The 26,470-nt window shown below is 38.5% G+C and overlaps 1 protein-coding gene across 2 annotated transcripts in view; it reads right to left on the bottom strand.

Moving 5' to 3' along the window:
* Positions 1-5,752: 5,752 nt before the first annotated feature.
* Positions 5,753-26,470, bottom strand: part of MTDH (metadherin) — a 36,591-nt gene continuing 15,873 nt past the window's right edge. Inside the window, exons 7-13 of one of the 2 annotated variants that reach the window (XM_061373194.1) lie at positions 24,562-24,648; positions 22,338-22,436; positions 20,031-20,155; positions 19,369-19,488; positions 16,476-16,595; positions 10,606-10,762; positions 5,753-8,648 (exon numbers count right to left, since the gene is read on the bottom strand). In XM_061373194.1, coding sequence (XP_061229178.1) covers positions 8,578-8,648; positions 10,606-10,762; positions 16,476-16,595; positions 19,369-19,488; positions 20,031-20,155; positions 22,338-22,436; positions 24,562-24,648 — 779 coding nt within the window. In that variant the 3' untranslated portion in view covers positions 5,753-8,577. The remainder of the gene's footprint in view (positions 8,649-10,605; positions 10,763-16,475; positions 16,596-19,368; positions 19,489-20,030; positions 20,156-22,337; positions 22,437-24,561; positions 24,649-26,470) is intronic. The other variant, XM_061373195.1, reaches the window with a different exon arrangement.

Genomic DNA, 26,470 nt, shown 5'->3' with positions numbered 1-26,470 from the left:
ATTCAGTAAATAGCACAGAGAAAGTTTAATTGCAGTAACACACAATTCTAACTCATCATCTCTGCTGCAACTCGGTGTCAAACACCTGTGTACAAACCTTTGGAATTCAAGTGGTTAGAAATGGCGTATGGAAGCCTCATCTGCAGATCAGCATGATACATACATGTTTGTCACTTTGAAGAGCAGTACCTCCCATTTAGTACTAACTCAGCATCTCATTCAGTCAATGTTTGAAGTGATTTTGGGAGTGCTCTGAAATGAAGTAAAATTTGGTGGGGCAAGTCAGTAGGTACATAACTGTACAATGCTGCTGTTATGCATTCTACAGCTTCCTTATTGCACACTCCTTCAGTGAAGTACCCAACGCTGCTCAGCTTCTCAGCATCTGAATTTTTCAATTCTAACATCAAAATAACTGATCACCAACATGACATTGTTCAAAACCAAGCATTACTTTAATGATTTAAATCTGCATATATTTTTCCCTTTGATGTTTAGTGTATATGAGCTCTTAAACCACTTAACTGTCACAGTACACCTTCATACTTGCAAGATAGTCAGCACCCCGTCACTGAGAGGTTTTACCATGCTGATGGAGACATCCTTAAAGCCCTGGCGGAACACCCTGCTGATAGCTCATTTGGAGCAGAGCTGAGCCACTGGTTTGCCATAAATAATGAACACAATTTGCAGCTGGGAATTCTTCCCACAGTTAACTCGTCAAAATACTTCCTTTGAGGTGGACTGCTCAAGAAATATTTTGAATGATTAAGTCTAAAGAGTTTAATGATTAAGTCTAAAGAGTTTAAAGCCTCAAACCATATCATGTCCTCCATACAGCAGCAACACAAAGCAGAAGTAAAACTGTGTGAAAGGCAACGTGTGGTGCTCTCAAGAGATGTTAGCATTACATTAAGTCTTTACATAAGAAAATGTTCCAGCACGATGCTCTCTGACAGCACAGAGTGATGAATCCCAGTGGCATACTAGCACAAAGTCAAGGTTTTTAGTGATAGAATTATTAATGCAAAGTGAAGTGCTTGCAATCCTGCTTCCACATGTTGATCTTGTGCTACATGACAGATGCTCTGCCCAGAAGTGAACAGGCAAAAAGCTATTTTCTGATGTGACACACATGACTTCTGACCAAGTTTTTCATAGCCTAGTATTTGCGTGATGTGAGTGCCAAAATCCAAACCATGTGGTGTAAAACCTGTCCCTCTCAGACACCAAAATGCCAGGCTTTGGAGACCTTCAATTACGCATTTCTGTCACAGCCGACAAAGAACTTTTTTATGTTTAAGGCAGCACAAGCTAAAGTGTTTTAATCATCACAAAACCAATCACTAAATCTGCTGTTCTGCATGCCTTGCAAGGCCTTGCAGTAAAAGGGACACCCCAAAAGCACTGTAAAGAATTTCCATGGTTAACAGCAGGCTGCATGACTTAGATGACTTTGAACTGCATCTCTGTAGTACATGAATATAAAATAGCACAGTATTGATTTTCCAGCTCAGCTCTATCAGTGCTGAGTATCCTGAGTCCACTCCAGAAAAGCACTTAAATCTGTTTTCCTATTACTACTACTTAGAAATGCTCAATCCCTATGTCACGTCTGAGTATCATTATTTTTGCTTATTAAAGAGACAAGTTTTCCTTTCTTTTTTTTTCCTTTTTAATGGAATTATCATATTAGTTCCAAGCAGACAGCTCTTTGAACCCCTGTCCCTGGAAACTGCAGAAGAGAATTCCAGCAAAATAGAAGAAAACATTGCAAATCTCTACTAAAATTAAGATTTTTAAAGGTTTTAGAAATAATCACCCAGGCATGACAGTGACAGGAAAAAAAAAAAGTATCTATGAAGGGGCAACTCCCCCAGTGTTAAGGTCAATTGCAGAAGTCTTCATATTTAAAGTAACCCCAATATTAACCCTACTCTACACGTGGCACAGACTTGACTCAGCAGAAATACTGGCGAGCCAGCTGGAGTAAGGATACCTCTCAAGTACCACTGCAGTCCTAGCCTTAACAGCTACCCTTGCACCTTCTGGAGGTGAGTGGGACAGGCCAGGTTAAGTGCAGGCAAATGGGCACTGATGCTGTAGGGTGTTGGCTGGTTGGTCTGCAAGAGCGTGCGAGTCACCATACAGTCTCTGATCTGGTTTTCCTTGAAGTGGCTGCTCAGCCTGTGCAGCAAGCATGGAGAAACTGTTTTATCTGAAAAAGTTTCAAAGGACTTGAAAGACTAGCTCTGCAGCAAAGCTAAAGGCCAGGGTAACAGAGACAGAACTGGAACAAAATAGTTCAAGAGTCAAATGGAAGATGATGCTGGCACAGCAGGGTTACTTCCAACAGTAACTTGAAGTAGGCACCCAAGCTAGCTTGCCCTGTCCTAGACTCGCCCTGGCAAAACTCAGTTGGGCCAGGACTACAGCCTTTGTTTCACTGAATTTACAGGTTTTTCCGCCACCCGTGCTGTCAGAAAAGTAAATACTGACAGATTATATTCGATAATTCAGAAGCATCTGGACTGTTGGAGTACTGTTGTTTAACACTGCATTACCTTATTAGTGTATATAAATATATAAAGGGGGAGTGTCACGAGGATGGAGCCAGACTCTTCTCAGTGGCAAACAATGATAGGACAAGGGGAAATGGGTACAAACTGGAACACAAGAGGTTCCACTTAAACTTGAGAAGAAACTTCTCAGTGAGGGTGACGGAACACTGGAACAGGCTGCCCAGGGAGGTTGTGGAATCTCCTTCTTTGGAGACATTCAAAACCTGCCTGGACACGTTCCTGTGTAACCTTATCTAGGTGTTCCTGCTCCGGCAGGGGGATTGGACTAGATGATCTTTTGAGGTCCCTTCCAATCTCTAACATACTGTGATACTGTGATTAGTCTAAAGCAGTAGGAGAACACATGGACCTCTCAAAGTCTTAAACAAGCCTCTAGAGAAAACCAGTTTGGTAAGCCCACGCAGGATTTGATTGACAGAAAACAGAACTATTGAGGCGTGTTTTATGCATACCCCAGAAAACCCCACAGATGGAAATCCAGGCAGCAGCCACGTGAAGTTTTATAGTAGCCTGTGTTTTCTGTTCATAATTTTATTGCATTCAAACAATGGCCAGTATGGCTTATGGGTTTTTGTTTTTTCCCTGGAAAAGTGGGAACTGGGAAATCCCACTTCATTCAAATGTAAACTGGTCTATGCTTAGTCTGAGATACCTCCTGTAGAGCCTTCACAATTCCCCAGTTAAAGCAGAACATATAGCTCCAAACTCAGTGGGCAGAGAGTGGGCACTGGGTTACCTGGGCAAAACAGGTGTCCGTATGAACACTTACCGTCTTCCAACTCATCTGGATGAGAGCTCCACAGTTATCTTAAAAGCTTTCCCCACCCCAAGACTGGATAAAGATCTGGAGCTCTAAGGAAAGCATTCTGGCTGCAAAAGTAGTTTGGCCAATTACATTTTGATGTCAGAATATTTCAACCTTACAGTCAGGAAGAGATTACTTTGCCAATCATCACTTGTCTGTCAGTTTTGATGAGGAGAACAAGAGTTCTCTGAAATACCTGAGCTCCCAAGGCATGGATTATTTTTGTAATGCAATTCTCCCAGTTTTCATGGCAATGAAAAAAAGTTTAAGGAAAGACCTAATCACAGTGTATACAAATGGGGAATTCATATAGGGAATAGGTGTTCGTTAGCAAACTAATTACTTTTCCTTTTTTAGCTATTTAGCTTGAGCTGTAAGTAAGGCAATTTTAAATCAGGATGATTTAACTCTTGCAGCCAATCTAGAATCCAGCCTGTAGCTTTTCATGAATTGTAACAACAGCTTCAGCATTCTCCCCTCTTCAGAAAGATGTTGCCTTGCTTTGAGTAATGAGAGATCAAAGAATACCAGGCTCGAAGGGACCTCAAGGATCATCTAGTCCAACTTTTCATGGCAAAAGCAGTCTAAAGTGGCCTAGCAACCTGACCAATCAAATCTTAAGTGTCCAATGTCAGAGAATCCACCATTTTCCTGAGGAGATTATTCCAATAGCTGATTGCTCTCATTGTAGCCACCCTTTAAACATGGTAACATCCACCTATCACTAGGGTCCATGGAAGCTGCACAGGGAATCCCTCCCTTCTTGGGAAAACTCAAGTCTGTAGTAATTTCAAACATGACTGCCTTGTGTATGGGTGAAAACGCAAGGTTACCAGTCTCTCATAATGCCTTCAGGGACTTCAAGAGCAGAAGCAAAGCTTGTGCATCTCCATGGGTATACACCTACACCCAGCCACTCAGACCCACAGCAGCAGAGGGACCATCAGTTCATAATCTCCTTTTGGCTAACTGGCTAAGGCTGAGGTGACACCGAACTCCAATCTAGCACATCTCTTGAAGAGAGACAGTAAAGCCTAGCTGTCCAAGAATGAGCCCAAGTTACCGTATCACATCAGAGAGGAGTCACCTACCCCCCAGAGCTTCATTTGCAGATGTATCTCAAGGCCCGGCTTTGTTCACTAGCCATGTAGATAAGATGGTCAAGGAAATAGTAGGCATGAAAACAAACCCTAGCAGCTTTAGTCGTAACACCCTCTGAAAACAAAGTTGTCAGTAAGGAAGTATTTAGTTTATCTTTTATCAGATACCTGAAATGAGGAATCACTTAACTCTGAACCAGAGCTTACTAAACAGCAGTGGAAACACTGTGTGTAAGAGACTTAATATCCCCAAGTAGAAAAGGGAACCGTCTCAAGTCAGTTTTATGAGTTCATTGTGGTGATCCAGTTCTCACTGGTCCATGCCTTACCCTCTGCTGTGGACTGAATTAAAAACACTGAGCCAAGCTAAGATGTTACTTGATGCCACAATTAAGACAGAAAATGTTTGAGCTGCAGATGTTCTAAGTGTTTTAAGAGCACTGTAGGAAACCCTGAAACTAGGAGTTTCATGTTAAGAGTTTAAAATGCAGTTTTCTTTTCCAGAATACACCAAAATTAAAGACATCATAGCTCTAGTAAAGAAAGGGATTTTCAGTGAATCAGAAACATTCAGCTTGGTAGAAGTAGCCACTATTTAAAATAATGTAAATTCAACAGTTTCTTAAACTGTAAGGACCCACTATGGAGACCAGACAATTTCAGCAATTCAATCAAGTTTCAACAGGAACAGTCTGTGAAACACTAACAGCAACATGGCAGAGAGTATAGGAAACAGTAACTCCCACCCATCAGTCAAAAATATATGCTCTTTCACTCTGCTCCCAACATCCATCCCAATTCACAGCAGTTCTGTTAGTCCTGCAGGGAGTAAAATCCATCGTGACATAGCACTACTTTCAGGTTAAGAACAGGCAGCCCTTCCTGGTCCTACTTGAAGTCATTCAGCTGAAACTCTAAATGAATCAATTCATGTGGCATTTTAACAGTATTAGGATAATTTTACCAGTATCTTCAGAAGGAATTCAGCTTTGTAGTTGCTTCCCTCCCCCTCATTTACAGCACAACAATGGAGAAATCTTTCAGTACTGGTCCAGAAAATTGAAACTGTCTTTCATTGGCACTCAGTGGTCACCAGAAGGAGACTCTCAGGTACAAGTGGCTGCAAGAGACTTGCTATACGATGTATTCCGAGGTCTGCATTTTTCAAAAGCCTTACTCACAGGACAATCCCATGGCTAGGAACTATTAATAAGGCAGTTTCCAAAGAGATGCAATTCAGTTACAACACAACAGTACCAGAAGTATTTCTATAAAGTTTGAAATGTTTTTAATATGTACATTCTTTCTTAGTAAATATTAAAGTAGTGCTTTTCTCTGGCACTTTTTTCATTAGACTTCTAAAAGGGCATCAGAAATACATTTTTCAACCCCCTCCAAACCAATGCAGTTGTTACCTTTGTAACAAGCACATATGAATTCTGTACACCTTTCCCTCCCCACAACAGAAATAAAGATATGCCACGACTATCCAATTACACATCATCACAACAGGTTTAAATTATGCATACAAATAATTCCAGAGCCCAACATACTGGATTTATGAAACCATTCCATGCATTCAACAACAAATAAAAGAAAAAAAAAGAAAAAAATGATTAAGTTTCTTTAAATGGTGTTTTCTCTTTCTATCCAAGTACCAACGTCTGGATTCAGTGTATCAAGACTAACCACTGCTTGAGTCATAGAAACATGACAGTACATAGATAACCAAATTTCTATTTATAGACAATATGCTATACAGTTACTACCTCTTTAATGAATGTCAGATAAAGCAAGTTTCGCTAAGACACTGAAACTGCACATTAAGAAAACAGTAAGAGGTGCTGCTAAACAGGTAACAACATTTTGAAAGGAGGCTATGTATTTATATGATCCTTCTTAGTAGCAGCAGTTGATTAGCAGGGTTCCTATGCTGTTGGCTAGTTTGTTTCTTTTTCCCCAGAATGACAAACTATTCAAGCTGACTCACCCAGAAATACCAGCAACTTTATCTTCAAGAGGACAAACACCAGTTTATGCAGTGAAAGCCCCTGGGGGCAGTCTCTCTCATTACATAAAATCTTGGTATTTTCTACAAAAGAGGCTCGTAGCACAACATACAGATTGGAAACAGACATTTCAGACATACATTACAAACCTGGATTCAAAGGGTATTCTTTTTCATCTTTACCATGAAGACGACAAGTAAAATTATAATACTATTTACATGCAAATGACTCCGCATGATTTTGTAATATCCTATTTTTGTGTTTGCCTTAAGGTACTCCTTGAAAAGCTGTACTTCAGTTCTAAATTTATTTTACATGAATCTTGACAGGTATCAGTCTCAGGCATTACTCCCTACCAGTGAATAAATCAATACTGTCAATAAGCTCAATTATTTTAACAAATCAGTGTAGAGTGTCTTATGCTCCTGGTACACAGGGGATAATTCCTGAACACGTTAGTATCCATTTAGTAGAAAAGCTCTCCATTAGCAAGGTGCATTTTCAGTACAATTAAAACCAGCTCGCTGCATTACATATTTGCACCTTGCAATACTGCTGAACTGCAGTCAAGTACAGTGAGGGTACAAAATCATTGATCAGTACCATGTGTTTCAGCTCCTAACAGTTCTGTTTGTGCCACAAAACCAAAAGCCAATCACTGAAAAAAAATCTTGGCTCTTCTTTAACGGCATTTACCAGGTGATGTTGGTTACCATCCTTATCAAACACATTTTGTATAGGCTATTTACAGTGTACATGGCTGAGCATGCACCTTAAAGACACAAACACATCTGCCAGTTTGATACCATGTAATTACACAGTGCCTGAAATGACAACACATCTTAAACACCATTTTAATTAACAGTTTCAAGCGGGAAATGGTCTTTATTTTATAACTGCTATACTTGCATGAGTTTTTATTTTTTATTTTTTTATATAAAACACTAACTCCTGTCCAGAAGTGTAGACACATTCTACATACTACAGGTTAAGGCAGTAAAAAAATGTGTTCCTGATAACTGGTCATGACAATGTCAATTAAAGCTGTCTGAAGCCACTCCAGTTCTCCAACAGAGCTCCGAAACACCAAATAATTTGCAAGTGAAAAAAAAAAAAAATTAAAAAACCCCATCACTTTTCTTTCTTCAGAGTTTTAGTAATAGAGAACAACAGAACTGGGTAGGGCAGAACAGAACGGGGTATGGCAAGTCAAAAAGTGTTGAGGGAAGGGAACATTTGATTTCAATTGATTCCATGAGTTCAACAGTTGAAAGAATACAGTTTTAGATGGGAGCCTGACTTAACCAAGAACTGTACGGAATGAAGGAGAAAAACCAATTTTATGCACATTACTGCGTTCTTAAAAATATACTGTTATCTTCAATAATTCAAGTAAGGTAATAGACATTATCAAAAATAACTTCATGAACCATACTCAAGTTTCAAATCACATTCTCAAACTTTTAACCCAAAACAGTTTTATTGTGTTAACTTCATATAATAAACCATGAAGGTCTGACTGTACAAATGGTTAATGATTTGCACTTGTGACTGCTGCAATAGCTAGCAGATTTGCTAACCAACTTACTGTAAAGATATGGCAGATTATATGTTTAATCAAAGCACTTTCATTTAGGCATGAAACGAATTCAAATGGTTGACATTCTGTGCTTCTAATGCATCACTCCTAAGAGAGGCAAGAAACACCCGCTATTGTACAGACAATTATTTTTACAGAACACCCTTCCTTGAAATGAATCTTTTCTCCACAGCTGTAGATGAGAGTATAATCTGTTGTAAACAGGGCACTGTGTTGTAAAACCAGTTTTTTTTAAATCAAGATCTCTCTCCAAAAGTTGGAAAAAACAGACTCTTCAGCATGTCTTCAAATGTAGCATGTTCTATTTGCTTTATCAGTTACTTTCCTTTGATTCCTTTTAAAAGACGCTTGTGTTCACAGCAGTTCTGTTTTTAAAAATTGTTTGAAATTTATATAAAATTCTGTACATGTTCACAAATTATTGCATAAACAGCATAATCTTCATGACAATATTCAGCAACACATGTCCATCTCAGGAAGTTCACGTTTCCCTTCTTGCTTTTTTCTTCTTTTTAACTTGTTTGGGAGATTCCCAGCTTTCTTCAGACTTTGCTAAAAGAAAACCCAAAACCAATGTAACTATAGTGTTAGGTCTGAGAAAGTTTACAAAGAACTGACTTTAAAAAACCTGGATAGTATACCCCATACATTTTATGAAGTACTTCAGAGCAATCAACTAGCACAATTTTTGAAGGAGAGTTATACTCATCTGTTTCACTCAAATAGTCTAATTTGAAATGCATCTAAACTAATGTTTGCGTATTTCAACCTATTCTTTTATGCCACAAGTATATGGTGATATACAATGGTAATTCATTTTGTAAATACTACTGACAATAAAGTCATTATTTTTCAGCTAACTGGAAATACCATACATGTACACAATTGACATGAAATGTTTACTTTTATCAGATTACACTGGTTTTAACCACTAAATAAGTGACACTCCAAAAGAGTGTTTTTAAGAACAATGAACTACGTAAATGTTGGTCCATGGAATCCTTAATCAAATCAAGAAGAGGTATATTATTTTTTTCAAAATAGACTGCCTTGAAACATGCTGACTGCGAAAAGTGATAAATGGGGTAAAATATTTTATATGCTGAGCATAAAAGAGGTTTTCTCAATTGCTGAGGCATGAATCAGTCAGAAAAGCTAACGTGGTTTGAAAGATTCCTCATAGCAGCCTTCCAGTGTCTGAAGGGGGCCTATAGGGATGCTGGGGAAGGACTCTTCATTAGGGACTGTAGTGATAGGACAAGGGGTAATGGGTTAAAACTTAAACAGGGGAAGTTTAGATTGGATATAAGGAGGAAATTCTTTCCTGTTAGGGTGGTGAGGCACTGGAATAGGTTGTCAAGGGAGGTTGTGAATGCTTCAGCCCTGGGGGTGTTCAAGGCCAGGCTGGACAAGGCCTTGGGTAATATGGTTTAGAGCAAAGTGTCCCCGCCCATGGCAGGGGGGTTGGAACTTGATGATCTTAAGGTCCTTTCCAACCCTAACTTTTCTATGATTCTATGATTCTGTTTAATATATTCAAAACCAAGAAGCCAACTAGTGCAGCTGAATGAGATTAATATTATAAAATCATCTAGTTTCTTCTGTAGTCATTAAAAACTGGTTTAGCACTTCAACACTTAGCCAGGAAGTTCTTAAGAAATGTCAGTATTTATTTAACCTCACTGAAAAGTCTAATTCAAAGATTTTTACCTTTAAGCAACACTTTTCACATCCTGCCTTCCTTCCTAATTTTTCTGTCTTATGGGGTAGGTACTCCAGTAGAAGCACTTTTGCTGAGTACACCAGGATATGTTTGACATCTCTGGACACAACATTTTTAAAAAGCAATCTACCTGCAGTAGCTCAATCTGAAGTATGTGCTGTTAGGCTACAACAAAGAACTGCATCACCCAGTATCTACTACCCTACCAGCAACTGTTGCCCTCCATGATTACTGCATTTCATGGAAGCATACGGAAAAAGATGTTAATAAGCTAAGTTGCGAAGTAAAAAACAAACAAACAAAAAAAAAAAAACCCCAGTAGGTTGAATATTGAATTGCTTGTATTTTTCCAAATGTCGGTAGCTAAACATCCTGTCAACTGCTATGTTAGTACCCATCTGTTCCACTGAAGACTCACAAGCAGGCCTCTGGAAACAGTGTTGGCAGAACTACTTAATCACAGCATAGAGTTCCAGTCCTGGTGGCAAAGAGTAAGTCCAGATGTCTGTTAAGGACTGGACAAGGCCAAGAGACATTTTCAGTTACTCAAGCATATGAAGCCAATATTTCCTCACAGTGAAAGCGCATTTGTTAAATTATTTCAAAAAAAGCTAAAATATGGAAAGATATATAAATGAAGCACATAAAGCACATAAGTACAAAAGTACCTGATATGGCCCTCTAGCCCCAAACCTCAGTGCAAAACATTCCTAATACATATGCTCTGTGGGTACAAAAAAGTACATGCTGCATTAAAAAAAAAGAATTGTACCAAGAGATACTTACTCTGTGGAGGAGGCACACTGTTTTGCTTAATATTGGGACTAGAAACATCTGTCTCTTGCAGCATCTGTGGCACTTGGGAAGTGATCTTGTCAGACTCGCTCTCTGATACAATTATGGATGGCTCAGTAGAAACAGCAAGCGAAGGAGCCTCCTCAGGCTATTTGAAATACAGGAAGAAGTTGACAAAGGTTTATTATGTCATACAGCAGTAAAACATTCTTATACAGTGTTATTCTGGCAGTATACTTAGTAGCTGCTGGAAAGATGGCATTGAAAAATTAAACCCGTATTAAAATACTTGACAACTTGAGTTCAAGGCCTCAAGACTATGACTGCCATCTAGTGTCAAAACATTTAGTTACAAGCAAAGATGACTGAATTCTTTACATAACACGCAAAGAAAGAGAGAACAAACTAAAAACCACTAAGATCCTAAAAAGACTATAGAACTTATAGTCAGGAGAGATGCAAGGCAGTGAAGTTTACACATTTTTTTGCAAGGCAAATAGGCAAGCTGTGTATGTCTAAATACACAATACAAACCCAAAATTTTGTAATTATTCAGAAAGCATTTGCTTTCTAAACATTTTATAGCATTTAGAAAGTCATTCCTATCAGCTGCTCAAAACCCTCTGTATGCTTGTATTAGAATACCGGGTATTTGCAAGAGCAGTAAAAAAGTATTTCAGTGGAAACTACTGGAGAATAACTGTCAATTTTCCAAATATCAGGTCAACCTATTTTGAAGGTTCCCACGAGAAGCAAGATGTAACTGCAGCTCACTCTGTGGCACTTAATGGCATTGGAGTACATGAAACCAGAAATCAAAACTTCAAAAAACATTTTGACATTCAAATAGTAAAATCAGAACATAAATGTACGATTCCACTGCAGATAACCTCCTGACAAAAAGGCTTCAAATATTAGAAGCCTTCAAATACTAGAAAACAGTGCCCCAGTCAAGCAATATACCCCATACCTGACAGTGTTACTAAGAAGTCATAGCTGTAGTTGTGCTGCAACAGCCAGAAACTGGAACTATCATGACAAAACAGTGAAGCCTACACCTAGCCCTGGATGTGGCTTTATACAGATCCTACACTGTAGTCACCAGTTTGTACTGTTTCCATCACGGTAAACATCTCACAAAGATAGCAAAAACAGAAAAAAGAGCAAAAAGCTACACTTTTTTTACATTTTAATCACATCATACTGAGCAAAAAGTTAAAAAGCTTTTGTTAAAACCACACAGGAATTTGGAGGGTATCTCTGTAACCTTCCACAAGTACAGGACTTTGCCATACATCAACCAAAAAACTTTTAATAATTATAATTGAAGTATTTCTTTTAATCTACTGAAAATACGGTAATCAATTATTTTTTTTTTAGTAGCAACCATGCTGGTAAAAATCAACTTCCAAGCTTAGCCAATTCTAATGTCTAATCAATTAGCAATCATCAGCTACATAAATACATAAAACAGAATCATAGAATAGTTAGTAGGGTTCGAAAGGACCTGGAGATCATCTAGTTCCAACCCCCTGCCACGGGCAGGGACATCTCACACTAAACCATATCACCCAAGGCTCTGTCCAACCTGGTCTTGAACACTGCCTGGGATGGAGCATTCACAACTTCCCAGGGCAACCCATTCCAGGGCCTCACCACCCTAACAGGAAAGAATTTCCTCCTTATATCCAATCTAAACTTCCCCTGTTTAAGTTTTAACCCATTACCCCTCGTCCTATCACTACAGTTCCTAATGAAGAGTCCATCCCCAGCATCCTTATAGGTCTCCATGCAGCCTTCTCTTCTCCAGGCTGAACTGCCCCAACTTTCTCAGCCGATCTTCATACGGGAGGTGCGCCAGTCCCCTGATCATCCTCATGGCCCTCCTCTGGACTTGTTCCAACAGTTCTATGTCCTTTTTATGTTGAGGACACCAGAATTGCACACAATACTCCAAGTGAGGTCTCACGAGAGCAGAGTAGAGGGGCAGGATCACCTCCTTTGACCTGCTGGTCACGCTCCTTTTGATGCAGCCCAGGATACGGTTGGCTTTCTGGGCTGCAAGCGCACACTGAAGCCAGCTCATGTTCATTTTCTCATCAACCAGCACCCCCAAGTCCTTCTCCGCAGGGATGCTCTGAATCTCTTCTTTGCCCAGCCTGTAGCTGTGCCTGGGATTGCTCTGACCCAGGTGTAGGACCTTGAACTTGGCATGGTTAAACTTCATGAGGTTGGCATCAGCCCACCTCACAAGCGTGTCAAGGTCCCTCTGGATGGCATTCCTTCCCTCCAGCATATCAACCGAACCACACAGCTTGGTGTCTGTCATCAGCAAACTTGCTGAGGGCGCACTCAATCCCACTGTCCATGTCAGCGACAAAGATGTTAAGACCAGCCCCAACACTGATCCCTGAGGGACACCACTCGTTACTGGTCTCCAGCTGGATACTGAGCCGCTGACCACAACTCTTTGTGTGCGGCCATCCAGCCAGTTCTTTATCCACCAAGTGGTCCATTCATTAAATTGATGTCTCTCCAATTTAGAGACAAGTATGTCATGTGGGACAGTGTCAAACGCTTTGCACAAATCCAGGTAGATGACAGCAACTGCTCTACCCCTGTCCATCAGTTCTGTGGCCCTATCACAGAAAGCCACAAAATTGGTCAGGCAGGATTTCCCCTTAGTGAAGCCATGCTGACTGTCACCAAGCACCTTGTTGTTTTTCATGTGCCTTAGCATGCCTTCCAGGAGAATCTGCTCCAAGATTTTGCCAGGCACGGAGGTGAGACTGACTGGTCTCTAATTCTCTGGGTCATCCATTTTCTCCTTGAAAATTTGGGTTATATTCCCCTTTTTCCAGTCGTCGGGAACTTCACCTGACTGCCATGATTTTTCAAATATGATGGCCAGTGGCTTAGCAACTCCATTTGCCAGCTCCTTCAGGACCCGCTAATGGATTTTGTCAGGTCCCATGGACTTGTGCACGTTCGGGTTCTCAAGATGGTCTCAAATGAGATCCTCTCCTACAGTGGGCCCAAGGTCTTCATTCTCACAGTCCCTGCGTCTGCCTTCCAAGACTTGGGTGGTGTGGTTGGAGCATTTGCCAGTGAAGTCTGAGGCAAAAAAGTCATTAAGAACCTCAGCCTTTTCCAAATCCAGAATAGCCAACTCTTCTGATAGCTTCTGGAGAGGGCCCACGTTGTCCCTAGTCTGTCTTCTACTCATAATGTACCTATAAAATCCCCTCCTGTTACCGTAGAAACCTTTCCTGTCAACATGAACTCTAACAAAATGGATGTGGTGTCTAGAACAGGAGGAGGTCTTAAAGCTCCTAGTTCTGCAAGATAATTGGTTCAGGTCACTGGCACCATAGTTTCATCAGGACAGAGTCACTCTCCAACTGCAAGTAAAGCAACTTAAGATTTAATGTCATACTGCTGACTAACAAACATGTTGCAGCTTGAATACTGAAGCATTCAGTATTATTGCAAATGTAGCAATACAGGTATCTACAGCATTATGTGGACATTTTTCCAAATACCATATTTCTGCCTGAGTTTTGTAGGACAGAAGCGGCAAACATTAAGAACTGAGTTCTATTTTTTACTAGGGTATTTTGTGCTAACAAAGCATTTTAGAAAGGAAGTCTTAAACAACGAATAAAGCCCTTTTTACAGAATCAGAGAATGGTTTGGGCTGGAAGGTACCTTTTGAGAATATAAAGTTATATGCATAATTCTATAATTTATTAATGAAGTAGTGACTTGTGAAATTGTTATAAATAAAGGACTTTCAAAGATATCTCTTAATTTAAAACCTGTGCCTGCTGATAAAATGCAAATGTTGCCACACAGCCCAATATATGAGAATGATATAATTGCCAGATAAACCCCCCAAAATGTTCAACATTCAGCTGTTTCTGGTCTTTATATTTTGGTTTACAACTTATTTGCATTCAGTTAATTATTCCCCATATTTAGTTCTCAAGTTTTGGAGCACTTGCTCGAGACTAGATTATCTACCTTGGAAACGTTAGTCACCCATTTCACACATCAGTCACAGACTGTTTCTAAAACTTTCTGGAACAGCCAAGTCAAACAATATCAGAAAGCATCTTTGCATGTGTGAAATTACAATGAAGCCCAATCTATTGGCAAGGAGACTTGGTAAAGACTGACAGACCACCTGGGTTGCCAGATACAACAATGCACAATTTGTCCTTTATCAAGTCCAACTAAGTTCCAGAGAATGTTGATAATAAAAATTTTATGTGTCCTCTGCCCCTACACCAAGTAATTTCACACAGGTAATTTCTTGCTTCACAAAATTGCTACTAACACAGCTATACAGAGGCACACATACGAACAGACAGAATTTAAGACTCAAGGGTAACAGGAACGATCAAGCTTCCAAAAAGTAGTGCACAGAGCAGCTCTACATCAGAGCTGATGCCATCAAATCAACTAGGAAGTTCGGTATGGTTTTGAACACTAAGCAACTGAGCAAAGTCTACTAAAACTTGGTTAGTATTTTGGTAGTACTGACACCTTATGAGAAAAAGTAAAATACCAAATTGCAAATCAAAGGAATCATTACATGTGGCTGAAGAATGTTTCTTAGATCAATTTAGATTTCTAAACAGCAACAGCTAGCCTTCTGGGATGCACCAGTACACCTCTTTCTAGATGTCAAAAAAAGCATCTTCAGGTCACAATTTAAATACGAGATTTCTGACTATGCATTTTCAGATATGGCCTCCAACACAAAACGTGTATCTGAAGTTTTAAAAACCCCACACACGGCCAGGAACAAGGCCATTTCCACATAGAGGTGTTTTTTCAGATACAGCTTCAAGAAGCCAAAAAACCCATCTCTGCATTAGTCAGAGAAAACAGGTAGCTATTGCTAACCTTGAATATGGGTTGAACCTAAACACAATTATAGTAAAAGCTGTACTTCAATGTAGAAGTAGGTATTTAGAATAACCTAAAAGTACAATTGAATGTGCTTTTCAAGGCACATGTTCTCAGTGAACACTTCCTGTAGTTTCTTTTGGTGACCTAAAGTCTCTCATAAAAGATCCTGTTCTAGTATTTTCATTAGCATCTGAAGACCTTATTACTGTTATAAAGCAAATGCTTAGCAATGAAAAATTAAACCTCTATATTCTGACAGATATTCTGTGGTACTAAACTGCTGTCATGCTGGTATTGTTCTCTTTATGGAACACAAATCCAGTATCACTAGAAAAATTAAATATGATACTTCTTCCTGTAACATGATGCTTGTAGAATGACGGTATCTAAAAGCTGCCAGTTGGAGAGAGATTAAAGAGAACTTCTATTGTCTAGAATATTTGTTTAAATTGTGAGCTGAAGCTAACAGTTTATGATTTGATTCAGATGAAACTTTTCTTATAGATTTATTAAGCTCAGCATAGCCATTAAAAATCAAGTTTAGACTGCATTTATTTCAGAATATACCAAGTTAGTAACACTTTGTTCTGTTGCAATGAAACGATAAAATACACTTAAGTCTTGCACTTTCACCTATTAGTTCTTACGTTTCCAGATTCTGAAGTTTTAAACTATTGCTTGAATATTCAAACAAGAAAGTAATTTGACAGTCACAAAAATGACTACTAATTCAGAAGATACTCCTCTTCAAAGCAGACATCCTTTTTAAAATTTGCAACTGACGTATAGCTAAAATCTAACCTTTCAATTCCCTTTATATTCATAAACATACAGCCTGAAACAGTATCCTTACTGTAACTTTACATACACAAATTGATGTTTCAATGGACTTTGAGCACTTCCAAATCAGAAATCGTAACATAAATCCAATTCTGTATCCCTACCTTAGCCGGTTCACTAGTACTTATGGTCTTCAGAGAAAAAGCTATTTCCTTCTGTGGTTGAACTTTTGAGGTATCCTCCTGAAATTCCTCTCCAGCTTCTCTATCCAGTTCTTCAGGGTCCTACAAAAGTGGGATGAGAGAGGGGGGGAAGAGCCTGTGTGTACAGTAAATTTCATAGAAGTACAAAATGATTTGAGTTGGAAGGGACCTTAAGGATCATCTAGTTCCACCCCCCTGCCATGAGTACGGACACCTTCCACTAGACCAGGTTGTTCAAAGCCCCATCCAATATATCCCCATCCAAAGCCCCAGTGGTCCACAGCTTCTCTGGGCAACCTGTGCCAGTGTCTCACCATCCTCACAGTGAAGGATTTCTTCCAAGTATCTAATCTGAATCTCCCCTCTTTGAGTTTAAAACCACTACCCCTTTGTCTTATCCCTACAGGTCTTTGTAGAAAGTCCCTATCCAGCTTTCTTGTAGGTCCCCTTTAGGTACTAGAGGGCTCCTCCAAGGTCTCCCTAGAGCCTTCTCCTTAAGTTCTAACTCTTCTTTCTTGCACATCAGTTCTGTTAACATAATCAGCTTCCGTAACTAAGAAAATCTATCTATAAGTAGTAAGTAGTAGGCTACTATTAGCTCATGCTAACACTCAAAATGTATAGAACAACATATTAGAAAAATACCCATAGGATGCAGTAATATCCCAAAAGCAATACTCTTCATGCAATTTACTAGCAAAAATCCCAAACTGTGAATTAACTGCATTTCACACTCCTGTGAAATTGTAAGATGCGAAATTAAATGGAAGTTATGCAAAAAACTTTGCAAAAGAATCATGATGAGACTTGACTGCTCCCAATTCTGTGCTTTCTTATAAGGGGATGCAAGCTCTGCATATTAACCTGTACATTTTTTTCATATTAAGCTTTAATATTTTTGCAACCCCATTTAGTTTGCCATGATGCCTTTTAAAACAAATTATCTTGATACAGAAACTCAAATTATCCAAAGTATCCAAGAGTTTCAACCTTTACCCCTTAAACACTCTTAATAGTGGAAAGTTTTCAGATGACGAGCAAATAGTTACATTTGTTTATAGCACCAAAAGAATCCTGTTGTGGTAAACAGTAAATAGAACACATCTGCCATTTCAAGCTGGAAGTAGCCCCTGAAACACTGTTCCTTCACTGGCTTCCCCTGGAACCTTGTGAAAATGCAGTCACAGTCTGTTGATTCTTGACAGGAAAGAATATATACTGCCTTATACCTAGCTCCGAAGGTAGCTTCCACTGCCTTGACTAACACTGAACTCAACAACTGTGCACAGTGTCAGTGAGAAAGACGATGCTGTTTAAATGAACATGCTCCATTTTCAGAGGATACATATACAGGTTTTAAGTGAGTCTGAAGTAGGACTGGCAAGTTAAATTACTGAACTGCTATAACAAGGATAATGTATACAATAGTAGCAGTTCTGTCTGCTTCTGTCAAGTAACAAACTCCAATCTTTCATAAAAATTTAATACAGAGAAATTCTCTTATTTCAACTGGTGATCTCACAGACTGATGGATTAAAGGAAAAAGCAACAAAATCAGAATGGTTGGAAACCAATGGGTAGAATAAATGAATCTGCTTATGTTAATACGGACAGTAGGATTCTGTTTGACATATACAACCTAAAAAGCACCTCACAGGCAATGGAGAAAAAGAATACTTCAAAATGCCCTCACTGACCTTAGCATCCATGCAAGACATCCACAAATACCTGTTAACCCTAACCTTTTAATCTTGACCTACATGTAGAGTCACTGCAGATACTAGAATGTGACAGATTTCAATTACAAAAAAAGCTGCAGTCCTAGTACCCTCAGTTTCAATCTGCTTAAAAAAAAAATCTCACCCTGAATTAACAGCAGCACCCACCTCCACACAACTTTAAAAGTTCTAAAGAGTTTAAAAGTGTAATAGCAATTTAGTCCTTAAAAATTGTTTTATTAAAAATCTCAGACTGAAAACATGATAATCATAAAAAGCAAATTCAGAGTGAGAACGACTAAGGTAATGCTTTCCGCCTCTCTCCAACTCACATAGATTCAACAGAACATTTAATATTTTGTAAATAATGTTTGTTATGAATGACTGTCACTACAAGCAGAAGCAGACTGTATTCTGAGCATGAGCTGTTAAAAGCTTTTTCCTACTAGGAAAGTACTTGTTTTTTGTCTATTCAAGTATGAGTCAATTGCCAAGTGAATAAAGTGGAAACTGCTTTTGCTATTTTTACAAATCTGTTTCAATGTAATTCTTAAAAAGCTATTTAAGTAACACAAAACTCCAACCATCCTCAGTCTGCAAATACTATCCAATTAAAATCTGACTCACAGGGCAGCTTCACCTACTGAGCCTGCGGCACTCATACTTACCATTTTGTATAAATCAAGCTCCAACGGTACTTCAGAAAACCACTATATTCTCCCAGAATTGTACTTTAAGGCAGCCTAAGAGAAAACTTCAATTTCCTTTGTTCTCCTAGCTAGCTATATCCACCAAGGCAGCTGGTCAAAGGACATGAGAAGGTTCCCCATGCAGAGGAAAGTTCCTCCTGGAAGTAACCCTACAGTACAGAATCCCAACTACTTTCCAGGTATTTTATTCTTCCCAAAAATCCAGCAAAACTATGTTGAATTCACGAATCAAATGTGGAATAATTAAAGGAAATACTAGTAAGAGGAGGATTAAATCTTAAGAAACAACAGTAGACAATCCAATACCATAAGGAAATTAATTTTCCCCAAATAATTTTTGCTTTAGTCACTAATACACAAGAATAATGTGATTTTATTGATTTCTCACAGTTGCATTTCAGACTATCCAGATTCCACTCCATTTACCTGTGCAGGAGAGTTAGCTTCTTCACCTTGCTTCTTCTTTTTCTTCTTCTTTTTCTTGGATTTGCCACTTGTAGAACTCTGAAGAATGGGCTCTGCTTTTTCTCTTTCATTATCTGAAGCCTTCATATGGGAATACAAAGTATTAGCCTTTAAAATGGCAACGAAGCATGCCTTTTATAGACTAAACAAATTAGTAGCTCTTAAGGATTATAATTGCATATGAAAGTATAAATGCATACCATCTTATCTGTTCAGTTCGTTTTAGGAAAACATGCTACCTGGTAATATAGGTACAGGAGCTGAGAATGAAAAAGGAGCAGATCACCATGCACTGGTTGCATGGAAATGCTGTTTTTCATACAGAGAATTAAATACTGTTATGAAGAATTTATGAAAAGATAAATCCTCGCTTAGTCTACAATGATAAGGTAATCCTTTTAATATGGTGAGACTGTAAGACATGACAGGGAGCTAAGTGGCTATTCTCCCAATAACAACATTCAGCATTTTCCTTCTCTGTGTACATTATTAACAGAACTGTGATGCTTTTATCACTGTAAAAGAGATGAGAGATTACCTTTATCACCACCATTAAGTTACCTTAAGAAATGGCAGTGGTGAGGGCAAAGACTTGGAGCTAAGGAGAAGATATCACCTTTTACCTTCTGAACATCAGGGATCTCTTCAGTTTGAGGAACAGTAGCAACTTTCTCTTCATCTACCCAGTTTCCCCACTCTTCTGCAGGTGCATTCCAATCAGAACTGGGATCAGCTGAAGAAAGTCCATCTACAAAGATTATAAAGGTTTTTTAGGAATGTCTCCTTACTTTAGCAGGTGCTATTTGATAGTTTAAAAATGAAAAAAGAGAATCTATGCATAAAATAACTTCTTGATATCAAGGTATAAAGATTAATTTCCTGTATTTCTGAGGGAAAATACTAGATTTCAATGACAGGTGGAAGACTTTTGTTAAGTAATGAATGTAACAGTTACTTTACAGAGCTATCCTATTACAAACAGCAGCAGCTAGCTAGATGCAATTGCTTTGAGATACTTTTCTAGACTATGTGAAGAGCGACAAATTTAAGGGTTGTTCTCTTAAATGTTCCTAGTTTGCAAAAAAATTAAGATGAGCTAGAACACTGATCAATCTTACCTTAGTAAGAATTCTTTACAAGTCATATCTGAAAATGCAAATCTTACAAGATGACTTTTGACTCAGTAACACTTTCCATTTTTAATAACCTTTTTTCTTTAACTAAGACACTTAAGTCCCCCTTTCATTTTGCTGTCATTCATTTATGATGGCACATACCTATGTCATCACACAGGAATGAGAGATCTAAAGTGTCATTTATGTAAAAAAGCAAAAAGCAGCAAAAGCAGCAAACTTCATCTGCCAACTACAGTGCGATTCAGATTAAACAACTAAAAACTAAGTCGAAATGAAAAGCAGTAATAAAACCAATTAAATCTACTGGTAAGCATTATGAAACAAAAAATACATTAAGAGACCTTAAGATTACTTATTAGCCTTTTTCACCTCTTGCTTTCATATAAAAATATTACTTCAATTACACTTTGGACACCAAAATTCATCAATTTGAAAGAAGCCAATTACTGCCCAACATAACATTTCACAGTTAGCTACTGCTCTTTCACTACTTGCTTATATAAAAAAAAATAATTTATTAATAAAAATTAGTAGTATTTGTACAGAGTTAATTTCCTTGTCTGAACCAGATAGTGCAATAGGGTGTTATCTGTGCATTACACTGGCCTAAACATCCATTATTTCCCTATTTCTATTCATGTACACTCCAATTAACTGACACCTATGATCAAATTACCCTATTAACAGAAGCTATAGCCATACATATTCTATGTTCAGAAATGTGAATGAATTATGCTTTTGATAATATGCAAAAGTGACTGCTTTCAAATTGTTAACTGAAATACGCTTCCCTTATCCTTAAGCAGGATAAAAGACAAAAGAGAAGTTTCAAAGTGTTCTGGTATCTGAGCAGGCATGCCAAAACTTGTGCAGTTAAGGACTGCATCAACCCATTCCACTTTGGCAGTCATTAAACAAGAAGCCGTTCTCTGAGAAGGTAACATGCAAATTGGCTTTTCTGGCCAACTTCTTGAACAATTTTTCAGGTCAATGACCTAATGAGAGGCACTAAATAGTTTCTCTCAAACACTCTTAGATCTGACTGAATAAAGCTGTCAATTACAAAGCAGAACAAAAAGTGAATTTAAGGCTAAAATCTTTCTCCACATGTAATGTTTCCCTAACAAAAACTTAGCAATGGCTATAACTTTATGACACTACAGCCCAATTTATGGAAAGACTGTGGTAAGAACTACAGGAGTATTTTAAAATTGGCAGGGAGGCAGAAAGGGAGAGTAAACACCGATTTGCTACAATTCCCAAGTAATTTTAGTGATTTCTAACCTGCATATGCTTTCCATACATATAATAGCTTCCTAACTTCTGCTAAATGAGAAAGTAAGTTCAATCAATTACAAGAGTCTTATATCACGTAAGTTTTCAGTAAGGTACAAGCATGTAAAAGCAAAATGTGTGACTCAAATACAACCTGCTAACTATGTCTTTTGCAGACTTGCAGTAAATTTTCTTCATCACTTTCAGTAAGACTGCTTTAACTGATTACTAAGATTTTCTAGCAAAAGCCAGAACCACATTAAAATGCATAAGCTCTCTTTCACTTCTGTATTTCAATACCTAAATATTTTTCCTAGAAATTAACCATTTTCTGTTATTCACCAAAATACTTCTTCCTGCTTCTTCAAACAGTCAATTAGCTTTAAAGCAGTAAAGCATTCCAGGTTTCTCTTCAGATGCTCACAACTGGCTAAATACAAGCAACTAATATAAGAAACTACACTTCAAGGTAATGGTAATTAACAAAATTTTCTTAATTAACATTTTAGAGGAACATACTTAACCCAGACCATTCGTCATCAACAGGAGCTTGAGCATGACTTAAATCCCACTGGAAATCAGAAGTACCAGCCTGAGAAACTGACTCACTGTTGGATCCTGAAAAGGAATAAATAAAATTGTATGTTAACAAGCTCCCTGAGTTTTCTTGGACAAAAAAAATCCAATCAAAGTAGGAAAGGAAGATGGAAGGTTCAAAGAATAAAGTCTGCTTCTATGAACAGCACAGGACAGGAAAACTACAAAGCTCTTGAAAATCAGATATATTCAGAAAACAAGGGAACTGAAGAAGGAAGACAAAATTAAGTCCTGAGAAGAATATGGAAAAAAAGTGGTAAGGGTGAATAATAATAGTTTATAAGGCTTTCAGCAGTCTCCTCAAACTGAAAAAAAAAAATACAATGAAATTTTACTACCCTGTATCAGTAAGAACTCTTACAGGGAGAAGCTTAAATGAAGAGTACTAGAAAGAAACCTCAGTAATTACATTGCAGATCTAGCAATTAAATTATTCATTACTAAGAATCCAATTCTCATTTCAGATAGAGGTTTTCAGGAACATAAAAGCAGCATGACAAATAATACTAAGGCCAATAAAAGCCATGATAACAAAAAGCGTTAAGACATCTAACACCATTATTTTTTTGGGGGGACGGGGACGGAATAATTTCCAAATAGAAACGATTTTATTAAAATAAAAAATTAAACCAAAAAATGTTACTTGTGAGACTGAAAAAAAAATTCATTTTCTTACTTTGCGGCTTGCTTTGGAAGTGAAGTGTAAATAGGGCAATAGCTACCTAGGACTTTGTTTTATAAACCACCCCTGCAAAATATCCCTGGCGGTGTTCAAGGCCAGGTTGGACAAAGCTTTGGATGGCATGGTTTAGTGTGGGGTGTCCTTGCCCATGGCAGAGGGATTGAAATTAAGTGATCTTAAGGTCCTTTCCAACCAGGGATGGACTCTTCATTAGGGACTGCAGTGACAGGATAAGGGGTAATGGGTTAAAACTTCAACAGGGGAAGTTTAGATTGGATATAAGGAGGAAGTTCTTTACTGTGAGGGGGGTGAGGGACTGGAATGGGTTGCCCAAGGAAGTTGTGAACGCTCCATCCCTGGCAGTGTTCAAGGCTAGGCTGGACAGAGCCTTGGGTGATATGGTTTAGTGTGAGGTTTCCCTGCCCATGGCAGGGGGATTGGAACTTGATGATCTTAAGGTCCTTTCCAACCGTAACTATTCTATGATATGTTATTTTATTAAAACTCTGTACAATTAAAACACTGTTTCTTCTTTTTCTTTAAGAAAGGTGTCTGTAAGATTTCATTAAGTTCTTTGGACCTTGGCATTTATTAACTTCTTTGCTATCATGGCTCATATGTGCTCAGAGAATGAAGCACGCATGAGCCAGGACACTGATACCGAGTTCCACAGTTAAATAAAACTGTGAACTGCAATACAAGTAAACACAGACTAAATGCAACAGCACTGGACCAGCTACTTACTAGAAGAAAATAGCCATGCCAAGGTCATTAGATTAACTAGAGTAAGCAAGAGCAGAAAACATGACATATGATCCCTTTATTGTATAATAACTCACTGCAGCATTTATGTCAATAGTTTAACACACAAGATTTGTTATAAAGCCAGGTTTGCACTCTGTAGCAATTTCACCCTGCAAATAAGAAAACCCCAGAGCTCAGCCTTCCCACCCGACATATAGAAACTGAAGACTTCAAATCCTGTCTATGAAACTGAAGCATTACTTTCAAAATATGTTTCTTAAAGGGGAAAAACCCAACCACAAAGTAACAAATCTCCCAGAAGATCAGGGTAAGACTCTTAGAAAAGCGATCTTCAGATCTCCAACTTGAGACACAGCAACACTGAGCAATCTCTTATACCCATTATTTAGACTTAACACACAAATAGGAAGGCTAAGTATGAAATATCACCTTCTTATTGATCTACCTTTTGATTATCAATTTACAATGGTTACTTTACTGCATAATTTCAGCATAACAAAAAAGCTTTATGGGCTTTCACAGAACATGTTTTCGACCTGTTTCCAGTTACCAGTACGATTTTTGAATAACAATGAGAAAGATGCACATTAACAACACTTGGCAAATTCTGCTTCCACCTGGCTGAGTATAACAAAGTGTGTGTGTGGGGGGAATTTAAAAAAAAATAATAAAATCTTTGGAAGGGCATAGCATACATACCAGAAACTCCAGGAGTTAATCCAAAGGAAGAGAAAGAAGTAGAATTCTGTTCAGAGGTATTAATCCTTGCATCCACATTCCAAGCAGCTGTGGGGGAAGGGGAAAAAAAGAACAACTTCACACTGTTGGCAATGATGAAGAAGTTATTTATTTAATTGTGAATAGGGTCAGAACCAAAGTGGACATTCCAGCCATTTTAACATTTCACACAACTGAGGGCATTATTTTGCTTGTTACATCAGACAATCAGTGCTGAGAGAGATGTGACTGTATGAATGCTCAGCTTGAAACAATTTTCAAGCTTTCTAAGATCTTCCCTCTACAGCATTTTGCACATAGAAATTTCTCACAAAGGAAAGGTAGATTGTGTTCTGAGCCCCACACTGTAACTATTCTTCCCATTACTGTAATCATTTAGGTTACTGAAAAGCGCATTTATTAACTCTGTAGATGAAACCTAGCTTGAAGCAAATAGGACATATGTTAAAAACCAGTACTGAGCTCAGAACAGTTTCTGACAAATAGGAGATACTGCTTAAAAATTAAGATACACCTGCCTGTTAAGTGCACGGTAAAACATAAGCAGAAATAATCAGTAGCACTAATTTGTCAAAAGGAACAACTGGTTAGAGTAATAACTTGGATTTATTTAACTGGAGGGGCAGGTGCTCAAAACTGGGCAGACTATTCCAGATGAGGCTGAAGAACTAGATAATCACTATCCCCAATCTACTGACTCCTGTTAATACAGCCCAAAATACTGTTGCTGTCGTTTGCTGCCAGGGCCTATGGCTGGTTCACATCTAGCTTAGTGTCCACCATGACCCCTTATACACAGAGCTGCTCTCCAGACAGTCCTACCCAGGTGCAGCACTTCATATTTGTCCTTGTTGACCCTCCTCAGTTCCTGCTGGCCCATTCCTCCTGGTTTAGGTCCCTCTGGATGGCACCCCTGATCTGGACGGTATCAACTGCTCTTCCCTGCACCCCCCAACTCTGGTGTAACCTAGGAATCATGTGAATGACACTTTGTTGTCTTCTCCAAGTAATTTATAAGGATGGACATAGACAGGATAGCTCTGCATACAGAGCCCTGCGATATCCCCCTTGTTATCAGCCTCCAGGTAGAATAGAACTCATTAAAAACTTCCTTTGAGCCTGACCAGTTTTTCAACCATCCTAACTTGGATACAACAACATTGTGAGAGACAGAGTTGAGAGAATTACTGAAGACATCATACAACACATCCACTGCTCTCCCCTCACTGGCAGAACTCACCATTTTACCAGAAGCAAGTCTGTGTGGTCACGCACAATGTATTCTCGGTAACAAAAGCAACAACAAGGTTGTCAAAGTCTCCAAGAACTACCTTATTAGAATATACAGCAGAATACAGCTAACTGGAATATGAATAAAGCCCTTTCCCTCGACTTGGCAACAGTTCACATCTACTTCCAACAGTTCAGTCTCTGGAAACCCATTTCAAGATATGAGACAAATAAAAGAGGTCTAGATTAAAGCAACACTGCTGACGACAGAGAAACTGTGCTTTCCATAAGACACTAGGATCGCTTACACTGAACAGTGGGAGGGACCATACTACAGCATCTACTACTACGTTCAGGACTGCTGCCCAAAGAAAAACACAGAATTCTCCTTTCATTTTTATTATTGACAGTACAAGTTATGAAAGCAAAAAACTGTACCAGAGAATGCTAAAAACAATTTCTAATGAGAAAAACAATGTAACATTAGATATCAGGAGAGCTGAACCATCTGTGACTGGAGCCTAAACAAACACCCACCAGAAACACACACTGTTGATTTGACCATGTTGGATCAGCAGAACAGATTTATAACTGGGGTTTTAAGTCATTAATTAAAGAAAAAAGTTACACTTCAAAATTA

The sequence above is a fragment of the Neopsephotus bourkii genome, unplaced genomic scaffold (assembly GCF_033783945.1).
Source record: "Neopsephotus bourkii isolate Nb327-2 ecotype Australia unplaced genomic scaffold, CSIRO-AGI_Nbou_v1 NB_1630, whole genome shotgun sequence".
NCBI classification, from domain to species: Eukaryota; Metazoa; Chordata; class Aves; order Psittaciformes; family Psittacidae; genus Neopsephotus; species Neopsephotus bourkii.
This window is presented reverse-complemented; position numbering and strand designations above follow the sequence as displayed.